The 16441-nt window shown below is 49.2% G+C and overlaps 1 protein-coding gene across 1 annotated transcript in view; it reads right to left on the reverse strand.

Annotated features, from left to right (window-relative positions):
* Positions 1-7597: 7597 nt before the first annotated feature.
* The window catches only part of ALPK2 (alpha kinase 2), a gene marked incomplete at its 5' end in the record, with an annotated part of 86814 nt that continues 77970 nt past the window's right edge, over positions 7598-16441 (reverse strand). Inside the window, one exon of the mRNA XM_081252105.1 lies at positions 7598-7896. Coding sequence (XP_081108231.1) covers positions 7680-7896 — 217 coding nt within the window. The 3' untranslated portion in view covers positions 7598-7679. The remainder of the gene's footprint in view (positions 7897-16441) is intronic.

The raw sequence follows: 16441 nt of genomic DNA on the forward strand, positions 1-16441 counted from the left end.
ATAGAACAGACTAAAGTTATTTGGTGAAACATCTTGTAAGCACCCTGAAAAGCTCAATGTTGACTAGTGGAGTGACCCACCCAGTGAGGTGTCTCTGTCTCAAAGACACTAAACATGCCCGAGGCACTGAGGCCAGCTTGAGGGTAGTGACAGTGGGACCCCAGCAAGATGGGGGCAGGGGCAACCAAGATGGTCTGGGGGCCTCTTGTGCATATCCCTTCTTTGCTTTGATATTCTTCCTGGAGGTTGCTAGGGCTCAGATAAGCGAGGGCTTGAGGGCTTAAAATGACTGTCCAGGGGATTGGAACTCTAGAGGTGAAATGGTGAGGGCAGAGGGCAGGAAAGCAGAGAACCATCCCGTTGGGTTCACTACATCCTCTGGGGTAGAGGTGGTTTTTCTTCCTTATCTCAAGCTCATCGTTGGGAGGAGGCTGGAGGAAGATGACTCATGGCCGCAGGACCACGACTAATTTAAACCCTCCTCCTGCTGCAGTGAGGGGTTTGATTTATTGGTTTCCTGTAACACAGACCTGGAAACAAGAGCAAAGACCCTATCGATCTTCAAGACTGTATCACAAGGCACTGTTAGCAAAATGTGTAAATACAGACATAAGGACAAAATAGGACGCCCTCCTGGGAAGCTGCAGCAGTGCCAAGTGAATCAATAATCGAGGGCGAACTTTTCTGTGGTCTGTTGAGTCTGAGAAACAGCTGGACTACCTGCAAACAGCGGCTGCCTCTGTTGAATTTCATCTGCCAGGATTTTCCCACCTCGGCCAATCGCTACCCTCCCTGCTCTCCTTCTGGGTGGAGATGACCTGTATGCAGGGTTGGTCCCTGCCCTGTAGAGCCCTGGGAAGAGCTGCCTCGAGAAGGAAGTTTCCGGATGCTAGAATGGAACAACCTAGTTTGGTTTCTGCCTCGTCCTTGTGTCCTCCCTCCCTCTCTGGGTCCCTCCAGGCTGCCTGTGACTTGCTTCTGAGCCTAGAAGCCATGTCTTTCCGGTTTCCCGGTGCCCTCCCCTGCTTGTTGGCACAGAGATGCCTCCAATGGCAAGGCACCCTCCTCTCTGCTCCTTCCCCCGACTCCTTCCTGGGCAAGCACTATACTCTCCGTATTCTAGCTGCTCAAGCTGTGTCTGTGCTAAGCCTTCAGTGCCTTATAAATCCACAAAAACAAGCCGGTCTCTGACCAATCAGCAAAGCCCCTGCCTCCATCATGCCCCCAGCCTGCTCCTCCTTTCTCCCTATTCAAAGGAAATCTCCTGTGTTTTCAGGCACATTCGCTTATTGTCACCCAGGTGTGCTCTTTTTCTGCTTGCTTCTGAACCCTGGCTCTTGAGATTCTCCCCATGGGGCTACCTTCCTTTCTTCTCTCGGTTCATCCATCACTTCTTTTTATGCCCTGCTCAAAATTCACTTCTTCCAGAAAGAAGGAAGATGAAAGAGGAACTGGTGGTTGGAAGGGCTATTGATCAAAGCTGTGCTTATCTAAAAACAGCAGGAAGATAATGCAGCTGGGCTTTTCAGCAATTCCTGGACTGTCTTTAGGCAGCAAATGCTCCTTGATGCTTGAAAGTGAGGGTTTTTAAGAGACATGCAGCAAAATTATTAAAACTTTGATTTGACCAGCCCCCTTAATAGAGGGACTGTATAGCCTGGGACCAATAAAACATTGTAAAATGACTTGAAAACTGAAGCCTAAAAAAATGCATTACATCAATCCACTGTATGACATGATTTCTTCTCATTTTCCTCTTTTCTGAATATCAATGATAAGGAAAAATATAGTCTATTTACGGTTGTAGGTCATTTTTAGGTGATGTTTTATTGTACAATTTTTGCCCTCGTGAATAGTAGAATGATTTATGAAACTCATTCCTCTATTATGAGTGAGATATAGATATTTATAGATAAATAACTTCTCCAAGCTAAGAAGTATATAAAAGCTTGGAAGTTGTAATGATTCCTATTTATTGAAAGCCACCCTTGGTCAGTTATTTTTATATGTAAATTAATTCTCATATCTTTGCAAGTTAGGTATCATTACTCATTTTGTAACCAAGCTGGACCCTGCTGTGTCCTCTGCCTCTTGTTTACAGAAAAACCTTAGCCTCCTAAGCCTTCCCTGAGTTCCAAAGAGCAAATTTAGTCAGAGAAGGGAAAAATGCAGAAACCAAGGAAAACAGTGAAGCAAGACAAAATAGGAGTTTAGCCATAAAACAAAGAATTTTAGTTCCTCTTCAGGGGCTATAATATTCTGAGCCATATCCTTGAGCTGTTTTGCAGATACTGAAATCCCCACCAGGTGGAGGAAATGAACTGCATGCTGACCTCAAGCACGTAGACCCCAGAGTGGCTGGAACCAGGAAGTTGATGATGTTGACCCTCGATTACCTCACCACCAACCAATCAGAAAAATGTCCGCGAGCTGAGCATGCACCCCACAACTCTCCCTCAATCTGTCTTTAAAAACCTTTCCCTGAAATCCATCAGGGATTGCAGGTCTTTTGAGCATCAGCTGCTCGTGCTCCTTGCTTGGCAACTGCAATAAACACTGCACTTTCCTTTATCACAACCCAGTGTCAGTAGATTGGCTTTACCACAGGAGGGCCAAAGAACACAAGTTTGATTCAGTGACAATTTATCAGATGAGGGAGTTGGGTTCAGGGAGATGAGGTCACTCCCAGCTCCTTTATTAACAAGTGGTATTGGAATCGGTTTGTAGCAATCAGCTTCTCGTAAGAGATAAGAGCTCAATAGATGTGATGCAGATGGAGATGTTGACGAGGCTATTACATAGGTGGGTCTGGAGTTCAGAGAGATAATTTGGGAATTGTCAGTGTATAAATATGCTTGGCTGTGACACTCCTCACTTTCACAGCTGACCCGTTGCACAACTCAAGAGGGCAACAGTCCCATTTCTCCTGTGTGAAAGACAAGGACACAATTTGGGTTGAATTGTCCCTGCAAAAACTCATATGGTGAAGTCCTAACCCCCAAGGACCTCAGAATGTGACCTGTGTTGGAGATAGGGCCTTTACAGAGGTAATCAAGCCAAAAAAAAGGTCATTAGGAAGGGTCCTGATCCAGTATGACTGGTGTCCTTATAATAAGAAGGGAAAATGTGGACCCAGACACGCACCTGGGGAGAACTCCACGTGAAGATTGGACTCATGCTGCCACAGGTCAAGGAACTACCAGAAGCTAAGAAAGGGGCTGCAACAGAGCTTCCTCTATCACCACGAGAGGGAGCATGGCCCTGCCATCACCTCGAGCTGGGACTTCCAGCCTCCAGAAGCATAAGACAATCAATTTCTGTTGTTGAAGCCACCCAGTTTGTGGTACTTTGTCACAGCGGCCCCAGGAAACTAACACAGACACCAAAGAAGGTATTGTGGACAACGTAACTCTGGGAAGCAACCACTACCTTACCATTCATGTAGAGGTAGACAGAGAAAAGAGGAAGGGATGGGCTGGAGAGGAAGATGGAGGTGAGACATCCCATCAGAATTGCTTCTGGTGCTAAAATGAAAGTTTGCGTCCCTAAGATGCTGACAGACTGGTTTTTCTTAGTATCTGATAAAGAACATGTAATGTTTGAAAAAAGCCTCTGAGATGATTTCTACCTTGGTCCATGTGGGCCTCTCATAAAAAATAGAATTTTAAAAATTCTTGATCCTGTGGTAGCATCTGCAGTTTAAATATTTGTTCACTGCATCTGTCAAGTTGAAGTCTGTGCTCACATGACCACACAGATGAACCTGGCAGTCCATCTTGCCTCTCAGCTCTTATAGATCAGTTTAGAACAAGCCAGTTCTCAGAGGATTTCAGAGCTGCTACAGCAGAGAGTTGGAAAACATACCCTTTGCTGGAAGGCAGAAGATGGTTTTGTGTCTCTTTGATTTTTTAGAACTATGGAAGCCCAAGTGGCGTCTGCAGATCTAAATGGGGGAGAAATGCCCATCTGTTCACATTTGCACACACTGGGCCAGCAGAGCAGAGCGTACACAAAAGAAGCAAGCCAGGACCGGGCGGAGGCCAGCTCTTCCCATCTGCAAACGGTTGAACACATGCCCACCACACACACAAAACAGGACGTGTATTTAGAAAAGAGAATACTTTATAATTAGAAAATAATTGTTACTTCTTTTGGCATTCTTTTTAATAAGAATCTGTTGAAACCCTTTTCTATTAGGAGGCTTATCAGAAGCACGGCTGGGGAGGCGCTGATACAACAAGATAATGTGAAATATTCACACGGATCCCAAACCAGACCTGTCCGGAAGAGGATGCCACTAGCAAGAAGTCCTCACCTCTCTGCCATCCTCATTAGTGATAAACCTGCCGTTGAAAACACCAGCCCATTTTAATGAGGTGTCACCCGCCCCTCACGGAGCTCCGCCATGGAGCCCTTTAGGAAACGGAGATGCTTGCATGCATGTGACAACCCTGCAGGCATCAGGCACCAAATCTCCAGCTGGACCCACCAGGCTGTCCCAGCTCCATCCGGGGTTGAGTGTCTGTTGTGTTTATAGACCTCCTAGCACCTCACACTTCCAGAGACAGACGGGAAAAGCCATAGGAACTGGATGTGGTGCAAAGTGAGCTAGAACAATCTCAACGGGTGTGGGCATTTCTGAGACCCCAGAGAAACTCCTTTGGTGTAAGAGCTCACGGCACACTCAGCCTGTTAGTTGACTGTGCGACGAAAACTGCCATTCATCTCAGAACAGAAGGTCAAGGTTTGGGTGGCTGGACAGATGGCCAGACAGCCCCACAGAGGCCATCCCTGGGAGCGCTGGCTGCAACAAATCCCACTGTGGGCACCCCTTCTGTCCCTGGTCCTCCAAATGTTCACAAACAGATGAAATCAGATTATGATAAACAATAAGGGCACTTTGAAAAATAAGTTAAGCATCTGTCAAAGGAGGCAGGGGCAGCTCCAACCAAGCCACCCTGTGGGCTGCCTGCAAAATGCCAAATCCGGGAGAAAATCCTTTCCTTTCCACTGTCTCTCCAAGTCCAAATTCAAAGCCAGCTCGGGCTGGGTGGGGGGAGGAGGGTTACAGGATGACTCTGACTTTTCATTTTGTACCTTTCCATAATTTTTTTGAACACTTGTGTTGATATTTTTATAATTACAAAGTATTACCAAAGAGAGGGTCTTTGGTCACACCCACACTTACGTATATACACTAATTTCAATCAAAATGTGCCCTGCGCTTTGTTCTTATGGAACTTTCTAGAGCTCCACTGCCAAATACATCTGCAGGATTTCTGCAGGGAAAGCAGGCTACAGGCTGCCTCATAGAAAAAATGAGCATTTTGTCATCTGTAGCTGGGGGAGTCATTTCAGAAGAAAAGCTGGAGATGACAGATTTTCTGAAAAGATGAGCTGTGAGTAGCTGAAGAGTTTTCTCCTTCAAATCTCTTTTCAAAACAAACATCGAGGGGCTTCCCTGGTGGCGCAGTGGTTGAGAGTTCGCCTGCCGATGCAGGGGACACGGGTTCGTGCCCCGGTCCAGCAAGATCCCACATGCCGCAGAGTGGCTGGGCCCGTGAGCCGTGGCCGCTGAGCCTGCGCATCCGGAGCCTGTGCTCCGCAACGGGAGAGGCCACAACAGTGAGAGGCCCGAGTACCGCAAAAAGAAAACAAACAAACAAACAAACATTGCATCTATTTCCTCTTTTTTATCTAAACCCCATGCCCGTGGAGAGCAGCGTTCTCAGGCGGAAGCAGCCAGGAGTCTCCTGTGGAAGCCTGCTGCCTGGGAGGGGCTGCACACGGTGACCACCCCGGACTGTGAGCGCTGCTGCCTTGTTTCTCTTTGTCTCCAAGTTGCTCCCTCCCAGAACTGAAGCAGCTGGATGCCTCCTCCAGCCGACTGCTGTTTGAACTCTAGGCCTAGTCACTCCCCTCAACATTTCAGGCCCTTCCTCCCTGTGATCTAGACACCCCTCCTAAGTGTGGTCTCAGGCCAGTACGCAGATCCCCTGGGAGCATGATGGAAATGCAGAGTCTCAGGCCCCACCCCAGACCCACCGATTCAGTGCCTGCATTTTCACAAGATCCCAGGGAGTTCGTATCCACTTTCAGTTTGAGGAGCCCCCTCGGAGGAGGCCTAATAATCCTCCCTGGTCAGGGAGTAGTTGAAGCATCTTTAAAAACAACCAGCTAGGGCCTCCCTGGTGGCGCAGTGGTTGAGAGTCCGCCTGCCGATGCAGGGGATACGGGTTCGTGCCCCGGTCTGGGAGGATCCCATATGCCGCGGAGCGGCTGGGCCCGTGAGCCATGGCCGCTGGGCCTGCGCGTCCGGAGCCTGTGCTCCGCAACGGGAGAGGCCACAACAGTGAGAGGCCCGCATACCGCAAAAAGAAAAAAAAAAAAAAAAAAAAAAAAACAACCAGCTAGGGCTTCCCTGGTGGCGCAGTGGTTGAGAGTCCTCCTGCCGATGAAGGGGACGCAGGTTTGTGCCCCGGTCCGGGAGGATACCACGTGCCACGGAGCGGCTGGGCCCGTGAGCCATGGCCACTGAGCCTGCGCGTCCGGAGCCTGTGCTCCGCAACGGGAGAGGCCACAGCAGTGAGAGGCCCGCGTATGACCAAAAAAAAAAAAAAAAAAAGTCTATTACTTAGACAATAACAACAACACACTGTTGGGGCTCGAGATGTTCTTATAGTTCAGGGTGCGTGAAACAGTCGCTGAGCTGTCCTTATAGTGTTTCCTCTTGCCCAGTGTGAACTGCTGTGGCCATTCTGCTCCACAGCTGGACAGGACCCAGACGGGTAGGAAGGAGAGCCCTTTGGAATGGGTGGGTGGGACCAGGACCCTGTGAGCTTGTGTGTCCCAGCCAGGATTTGTATGCATCTTCCAGAGTAATCCTACATGGGGCAGCCCTAGGTTTAGGGAGCTTGGATTTAGAGAGCAAAGTAGGAAGTGGATCAAACTGGAAGTAGTGCTTATAAGAATGGGGAAAACCACGGAGGCAAATACTTTGTGCTCTGGGACACGTATTAGGAAATCACTAATCCTGGAGGAATGTGAAATAGGGCCCACATTCTAAAGAAAAGTGTCTGTGCTAATACATGCCTCTTACACCTTTTGTCTAAAGATGAATTTAATTAAATAGAACATTCTAACCAGGTATGTGAGTAATGATGGGAAGTGGCCTGACGTTTCGGAAGCCCCCCTCCAGCTACAATAGCATAATCGACTCTAGGGCGACAGATAGACCCAATGACGGAATTCACGTTTTCTGTTGATAGAGTAGCTGGATGTCCAGAAGTTCTGAGGTTAGGAATGGGGGTGGGGAAGACTGGGGCTGTGGACAGACCCTGCTCAGGGCCAAGTCCATAACGAGACAGCCACGTGCAAATACACAAACAGACACGTAATGTGAGGTTGGTACCAAGGCTAACAGTATAGACAAAGATGGACTACTTTGAGACTGACAGTGGATTCAGTCTCTCCATAAGCCTGCTCACAAATCCTGCTCCGAAGTCATCTCAGTGAAGACAGCAGGTGACGGCTTTGGAAGCAGCTCCGAGTACAGGCAGCTGGGAATAGGGACTGTCACGCTGCTCTCTGCAGGCTATGTGTTCCCTCCAGGGTGTTTTCAAATTTCTACCCACAAGGCTGTGCGCTGCCAGCCGGTGACCATTAGTTAAGAGGAGATGTTAGGTTTTCTTTTCTGCTGGGGTCCCAGATGCCGTCTTCTTCACGGTTGTGCGGTTTGGCTGAATTTTGCTTTTCCTGATGCTTGGCTTCTTCTGTTTCTGGCTGTTGTTTTGAAGCGACTTCAGCCCCAGCATTTTACAATACTTGTTACACTGGTGTAGCGCTTTAAACTGATCAATGAAGGTCATGGAACAGTTGCCTTTAAATCCTTTGTACCTGTGAGTTTGGGTGGAGGGAAACAATTTTTTTTTTTTTAAACAGGACCCTTCACCAATATTAAAAGAAACGTTTCAGCGGGGAAACTAATGCTGTGTGAAAATATATTTATTCCTACTTTAGGCAAGAATGGCCAAATGGTTGACATAACTATTGATAGAAAAAACCTGTGGAATGAAGTAAAGACCAAAGATTATGATCAGACAAATGTTCTAGGGGTTGACAGTTCTGCTATGTCAGCATTTTATAGCTTTTTTTTTTTTTTTTTTTTTTTTAGTCATAGTGACTAGTGCTGGACCATCTCCATAAAAATTAGAAGATCTCGGGGCTTCCCTGATGGCGCAGTGGTTGAGAGTCCGCCTGCCGATGCAGGGGACACGGGTTCGTGCCCCGGTCCGGGAAGATCCCACATGCCGCGGAGCGGCTGGGCCCGTGAGCCATGGCCGCTGAGCCTGCGCGTCCGGAGCCTGTGCTCCGCAATGGGAGAGGCCACAACAGTGAGAGGCCCACGTACCGCAAAAAAAAAAAAAAATAGAAGATCTCTTGGTGATCTGAAAGCCATCCCATCCCATCCAGAGGTTCTGAATAAACAAATCTAGAACTTTGGGGCTGGAAGAAGTTGAGTTTAGACCCTTCCACTTATCATTGAAGGAGTTTAGGCTGAGAGGCTGTGCGGCCAGCCTAAGACAACAAAGCAAGTGGGTGTAAGAGAAGAGACCAGGGTGCAGCCCTCTGAGTCTCCCTCCTACAGAAGGGCTCTCTCCTGTGACAGTGCACCCTCTCCTCAGGAGGAGAAGAATCTGGGCCTTCGTCTCTGGTAGGCTCCTGGAGGGACCCTGCTGACCTGCCTGGAGTGGTCTCAGGGGCTCTTCCTTTGGGTTGGGACATTTCATATTCAAATCGTCAATGGCTGTGTTTTCCCATCTCGATCGATCATGGGAGGTAAGTGTCCTCCTGAATGGACAAGTCCCCATGCCCCCAAATCTCCAAAATCCAGCAAGAAAGCTGGTGAAGGGTTGCTGAGAGGATGACAATGAGGAAATGCATACACACCACCTAGATCAGCGCATGATGTATAGTGGATGACATTCGATTAATGCTGGCGAGGCTGTATTATAGTTGTCAAGGTTATAATTGGTGCAGCCGGTAGGGGCTTCCTGTGGAAAGGATGCTGAAGCTGAGATGGAAGGATACGGGATTTGCCTGGTAAAGAGGATACGCAGGGGTGTGGATGGCATATGAGGCCATCGACATAATTTTCAGGGCCCAGTGCAAAACGAAAACATGGGTTCCTTGGGCAATAAGGATTAAGCCTTTCAAGATGACAACAGCAGAACATGCATTAAACGAAGCCCAGGCCCATCTGAGTGTGGGACCTTATGTGACCACACAGGCTGCCTGCCTAGGAAACTGGTCCTGCTGGGCGTGAGTGAGTTCTGCTGCATTTGATTAATAGGGCCAAACGCTAATCGGCAAAAGGAATCTGCAATGCTGGCATCGCGCTGAATCTGTAGCTAATATGATTCAAGAAATTGGGCCTCCTTCATTTGCTCGTAGAAACCATAAAGGCCAACAGACCTGAATTGAATGAACTGGGACTTGTGCGCTTTTCCCTAGGAAACCCAAGCTGGGTTTTAGGCTGTTAAGGGCCTGAAAGATTTCTTTCATCTCTGAAGCCAGAGCATCAGGGAGCAGCTCCATCCTGACGTGTCTGTTACAAATCCAGCCTGACCCTTCCTCCTCCTTGAAGGGAAACGGCTCTTCCTCCTCTCCCTGGGAGCCCACAGTACGTTTTCTTGTGAAAAATGACTCTGTTTTTAAAAGCCAAACTCCCTCGTTGAAGAAAAAGTCAGCCCAAGACAGGTGTTGACTCTAGCAGGGTAGAAAGAAATGCCACTGCCAACCATGTCATCTTTACATTTCTATCTTCTCCTGTAGGAGGTCATGAGAATGGCTGAAATAGCCTGCCTGCATTTCCTTGGTGCCTGGGCACGCCCCGGAGGGATGCGAGGCCACCTGGACCTGTGATTGTCAGATGGAATGGAAAGCCTAATCCCATCCTCCTGCCAGGGAGGCCCCACTTGTCTCACACCAGTTCCTGAGCTTCTCAAACTAGGATGATCAAAGGCAGCCTCCCTATGGAAGCACATTGGAAACTAGTCACGGTCATCTGTCTAAAGCTGCCTTGAGGCTTGTAAACATTCAGACAACACCTAGTCTCAGCAGAGAAGAATCACTAATTCACACTGCAACCTCCCAGAAAATTTGCTAATTGCTTCTTAAGCCCAGCCTGGCGGCCAAGTGTATAATGCTGCGTAACAAATGGTCCCTTACATAATGGTTCCCACCTTCTGAAATGGGAATGGCTGAGTTTGGGACAAAAGAGCAGGACTTCTGGGCAGCCCAGCTGGGTGGAGCCCAGATCTCTTCCGAGGAATCTAGCACCTCCTTTAGACTCCTCCGGGAAAGCCAGAGTAGGCAGCAGAGACTGGGGCCGCTTTTACTACAGAAGGCCGCAAGCAGATGGGGCAAGGCCCTAGAGTGAAGGCAGCTTTGCTCAGTCAAGGAGCCCCTGACTCAGCCCCTGGCTTCCTTCAAGCCCCAGCTCGAGTGCATTTCTGTGGAGCCTCCCCCCTCTCACACCATGAGAAGAAATCTCTCCAGCATCTTCCCTGTATCCTTGTGAGAACTACATCCACTTCTCAGAATTCAGGGTATGCCTTCCCGTGCACAGACTGATCTCCCCCAGGACACTACTTTATGTCCAGAATACCTGTCTAGGGAGGCTTTTCAATAAAGGTCAGGGGAAGAAATGAACGCATGCTGACCCCATACTCAGAGCTGCCTCATCTCGGCCCAGGGCATCTCCAGATCACACTGCTAAACTTCCTTTTCTCTCTCCATCTAATTTTGGACTCTCAAATGGGCCTCCCAGGCAATATGGAACATCCCTCCCCAGCTATCTCAGGTGTAGACTATTTTTGCTACCTAGCATCTGCAGAATTAAAAATCTTTCTCCTTTCTCAATTTGGTCTCTGTCTCAGCCAGGGCTGCTGGGCTTCTATTTGACCTCTTCTTCTCTCAAACTCACAGCCATTGCTGCTGCCTGGGAAGAAAATAGGGCAACATCGTTTGTGTTCCTAGATCAGTTAACCCAGAGCTTTTCCAAAGGACACAAGTTCAATGACACCAAATGCTCGTACACCCAAGAAATGAAAACTCCAGGCTCTCCTGCTTGTGGCCCACCTTGCATGCCACGTGTGCCATCTGCCACCCTCAGGATTGGAGGGGACCACAAATCTGAAGCATCATGACATCTCTCCAGCAAGGTCCCCATTGCAGACACTCGCCATTGTTGTTCTTGTTGGATGAATGTACTGGGTCGAACAGTGTCTCCCCCAAAAGTCATGTCCTTCCCAGAACCTCAGAATGTGGCCTTATTTGGAAATAGTGTCATTGCAGATGTCATTAAGATGAGGTCATACTGGAGTAGAGTGGGCCCTTAATCCAATAAGGGCCTCTTACTGGCGTCTGTGTAAGAGGAGAGGATATAGACACACAGGGAGAACAGCACGTGACAACAGAGGCAGAGGTGGGAGCCGTAATCTACAAGTCAAGGAACGCTGAGGATGGCAACGACCTCTGGAACGCAGGAGAGAGGAGGGGACACATTCTCCCTCAGAGCCTCCAGGAGAAACCAACCCTGCTGCCTGACTCTGGACTTTCAGCCTCCAGAACTGGGAAAGGACACATTTCTATTGTTTTAAGCTACCCGGTTTTGTGATAATTCATTTTGGAAGCCCAAGGAATCTAATACAATGGGAAAAAATAACCTTGTATTTGAGAACTTTCTCACACATTTCCATTTTTAGAAACCTTGGTTCTACTGAATTTTATTAACTGAATCTTTGTATCCTTATCCTCAAATTAGTATAATTTTCTAGCCCATCGCTTTAAATTATCCATCTTCCCTCACAATCTCCAAGCATGGAACAATAAATTCATTCTACTGAACATCATCCAGCAGAGTATTTTCGTAAATATCTTGCCCCTTGGATGGGAGTGGGGAATACACATCACGCAGGGGCCTTGCTCAAGTGCTGGCTTGGATTGAGTAGGTCTGGGGTGGGGTCTGAGATGCTGCATTTCTAACAAGCTCTGAACCCATGCTGATGCAGGGACGCCCCCTGGAGTAGCAAGGAGATAGACTAAAGTGTGAATGATCTCACATCACCCTTCTTTGACTTCAGAAACCTCTTTAAATCGGAAAACGGATCTCTTTCCTTCTTGACATTTGTGTCATACAACTTTGTAAAAGCACACTGTCACAATCCACTTCAGGAGGAGGTAGGAGGCTATTTTTACATCCTGCCTTCGCTCCACACAGATTTATTCAGCTTTTCACCATTTAGTATTATGTTGGCTGCGGGTTTGTCATAAATGGCTTTTATAATGGTGAGGTATGTTCCCTCTATACACACTTTTTTCTGCATCTATGGAGACGATCATGTGGGTTTTGTCTTTTTTTTTGTTGATGTGGTGTATCACACTGATTGATTTGCATATGTTGAACCATCCTTGTGACCCTGGAATGAATCCCACTTGATCATGGTATATGGTCCTTTTTATGTGTTGTTGGATTCTGTTGGCTAATATTTTGTTGAGGATTACACAGATTTATTCGAAATGTGTTGGAATCCATGCTAGGCTGACTTCTTGCTTAAAAGCGAGTCCTCTTGGGCTTCCCTGGTGGCGCAGTGGTTGAGAGTCTGCCTGCCGATGTAGGGGACACGGGTTTGTGCCCCGGTCTGGGAAGATTGCACATGCCGCGGAGCGGCTGGGCCCGTGAGCCATGGCCGCTGAGCCTGCACATCCGGACCCTGTGCTCCACAACGGGAGAGGCCACAACAGTGAGAGGCCCGCGTACCACAAAAAAAAAGAAAAAAAAAGCGAGTCCTCTTTCCTCTCTTGCTGATAATGGATGGCACAGCCTTTCGGACTCATACGAAAACCACCACTTGACAGCAATGGTCGGCTTCTCCCTCAGCTTAGCACAGCTTCCCTGTGCAATTTACTGCCTCCAAACACGCCCAGAGAGGGGAGGGGGTGGAGCAAAGCTGCAGAAACTCCCACCTCTGGCTGCGTGGAAGAAATCAAGGTTCTTGTCTGGCTTAATAAAGGACTCGTTTAAAGAAAACTCGGTGAGACAAGAAAAACCTATAGAGAATCCCCACACATTGGTAACCCTTTTAGAAGCAAGACAGAAACTATTTATAACAGAGGTTTTAGTCTGAGATGCTTTCTAAAGGAAATTTTAATTTATGAGGAACGGCTAGAAGGACTTGGAATTCAGGTTGAGGATGGTGGGGAGGAATTGAAATAACCCCCTAGTTTGGGGAGGGGGTGTGCGTGTGCCGTGTCTGTGTGCAAAATAAAGCCAGGGCTGAATTTATGAACAGGTAGGATCGATTGTCACCTATGTGGAAAAGAGAGGGCGCTAAGGGAGCTGCCCGCTCTGGAACCATCTAGTAATTCCTGCCATTCCATCAATATCTCCATTTCTTCATGTTTGTTCATTCATTTCTCTATTCACTGGGCACCAGCTGTATGGCAGACATTGTAGGGGGATTAAAAAGGATTAATAATGTACGTGGCTCTTTTCCAGAAAGCTGGCATCTTGCAGGGGAAACAGATGCATAAACAAATAATTATATTATGCTGTGATAAAGGGCTCCAGTAACCCAGGGATGTGATTTTTTCCCCACTGCCTGGTGGGTTCTAAGGATGTTTCATGGAGGAATAATGGCTCTGGGATTATCTGGCAGGGGTAACAGCATGGACAAAAGTTCAGAGGATGTTCTGAGCAAGGGCAGGCATCCTGAGGAGAGACGAGGCCGGAGGCCATTTGTGGAAGGTTCATAAGCCATGCTGTCATTTTTCTTGTGCGTACTCAGTGTTTCCCAAAATATGTTCCAAGGAACAACAGCCCCATAAGATGCTTTGAAAAAAATAATAATTCTGTGTTGTAAATACTGTGAAAAAATGCTATATAATCGCTTTCCTTGCCCCCTTGGGGTTCAAAATACACATCGGCTCTTGAAAGACCCTGTGAAGTCTCACACGGAGGAAACCTCCTACACTTATTCAAGCCAGGTCTCCCCAGATTATTTGACAACAGCCATCCTGTTTTCACACGACCACTTTGCAAACCGCTACCGTAAGAGTCACGGGGCCTTCTGGGGGGGGACAATGTACCGTAACCAAATCCGTTGCCCAGAGAAGTTGTATTCTGCTCCCATCTCCAAGCTGAACTTGGAGGTCCCCTATAGACAGGGGACCTCAGCCCCCAAACACCATGGGACCCCTGGTCCAGCCAGCACCGCCCACCCCAGCCTATCGCCAGAGCCCCCTGGGGGTGGTCCTTGCTTCTCGCCTTGTCCGGGGCACATGCCATGGCCACCCCGAGTGTAAGTCAGACCATGGTCACACGCCGCTCAGAAGGCTCCACCTCCCTTAGAACAGAGCCTGGCTCCTTCGCATGGCTGCCAGCCTCTCTGTCCTCGAGGCCACCACAGCCCCTGCCCTCAAGCCTCCATTAAGCAAGAGGCACAGTGTCTCCATGGAAACAAGCCCTGGCACTTTCTTCCCTGACATCCACCCAGGCTGGGAGAAAGCCGGAGGGCAGCGGCATGCCCACAGTCTGGTTCTCTGCTTCTGCTAGCAAGGCCATTCCAGCAGCCCTGCACGCTTGCCAGCTTTCTGCTCTGATGCCTTCTGAAGGTGCCCCCCCATCCAGGAGGGCCTCTGTGATGTGAGCCCTAGGATGAGGGAGCAGAGAGGGGCCCCGGGGGAGAAGAGGGGGCCCCAGATGTCTACTGTGGGTCCATTCTTGAGGCCAGGAGGCCCGTCCCCGTGGCTGTGCAGGAAGCATGCGGTCCTCGCCTTAATATCTGAAATGGAATCTGAAGTCGGGATCCAAGAGAGCCAAGGAGGGGATATGGGGGACAAGACAGCCATGAAACAGGCAGTCTTGAGGCTGAGCTGCTGTCCCAGGCCACAGAGCTCCGGCCCCCAAAGCCCCATCCTCATTCCACCTGCATATGGGGAGCCCCTTCAGGGCCACAGGGCCCAGAAGGTAAGGTGAGAGCATCAGCCTCGTCAGAAGAGCACCTGCTCCAGGGTGTGGGGAGGGTGGCGTGGAGGCCACCCCGGACACGCCCTGAAACCCTCAGGCAGGGGCTTCTCCTCTGAAACGGGCTCTATTCAGCCCCGCAGTCTGTACCTCTATGGGCTCCTTCTCTTCGGCCTTTTTAGACACACACACATACCCCCCATGCCTTTTTCTAGTGGCATCTCCCTCTTCAATCCCCGTAACCTGGAGCCCCACCACTGCACTTTGTGTAGACCTTCCTGAAGGCACTGTAGCTTTTTTCCAGACAATTCTGGCCTTCACCCAGCGCTACCCTCTCAGGTGCTCGTGACCCCTGACTCTTGGCTATCATATCCTCATCCTTCATTTCCCTCCTGCTGTCTACCAGCCTGTCCTGCAGGGGGCGGTCTCGAGTCCATCAATCTTTCTTTCAGTTCAGACTTGTCTCTGAATCTGGGAGACAAATGACTAGGGGCCTGGCTGTGTCCCTCTGGTTCTGGGCATGGGCCGGGCAGGGGGGTAAATAGTGAGTAGTGTTGGGGAAGTGGGAGGAAGCCCATGGCTCCAACTCCAGTCACTTCAACAGAACTGTCTTTTGTGAGACTTTGGACAGGAGGCCAAGAGACTGCCATGCTATTCCCGCTCTGTGGACAGGCTGGGTCCTGGCTGACTCTTGGGCCCAGGAGACTCTGAACACACACTAGGAGCACTGCCAGCAGTGCCAGCCTCGCCAAAATTGTGAAGAGAATAAGTGTTCCTATCATGGGCCTCCACACCTCCTTGATGGCAAAGACTGGCCAAATAAACCAGCCACTGGCCAAGTAGCTCTGTTACATAATGACTTGATTGGATTTAAATGAGATGCAGGCTGCCTTCCAGGGTAGGTGACTGCAGTGGCAGAATGGGAAGGCAGATATTTGGGGTGTGAAAGTGCCTTTGTTAGGTCCCTTAGGCCTGTGAGACTGGTCCCCTAAAGCCTGGTGTTGGTGAGTCAGCTAGAACATCCGGGATCTACAGCGACACAGGCCTGCAGTGCAAAGCACTTAAAGGATGTCAGGAAATTCTGTTCCAAATCCCTTTGTTTCCTCCCCTCCTGGAAGATTCATGCGTTGCATTAAATAGTCGCCCAGAGTCACCACACACACACAGCACACGCCCCCCTGTGCACACAGGCACACCCCCAAGCCTATTCTCAGGGTGTGTTTCTTGAATATTAGATCCCATTTCCTTCCACCCACAAGTATGTTTCAGCCCCTCCTCTCCAGGCAGGGTGGTGTCTCGGGATTGTGCCTGGGTTAAGCATCCCAGGTGGCTGCCGCCACCCTGTCTGTTCATAGCACACAGGGCTCCCTGGTGGGCTGCTCTTGGCATGGATCGCAGATCCTTTTTCTGGAA

The sequence above is a fragment of the Mesoplodon bidens genome (genome assembly GCF_964165515.1).
Source record: "Mesoplodon bidens genome assembly, chromosome: 13".
Taxonomy (NCBI): Eukaryota; Metazoa; Chordata; class Mammalia; order Artiodactyla; family Ziphiidae; genus Mesoplodon; species Mesoplodon bidens.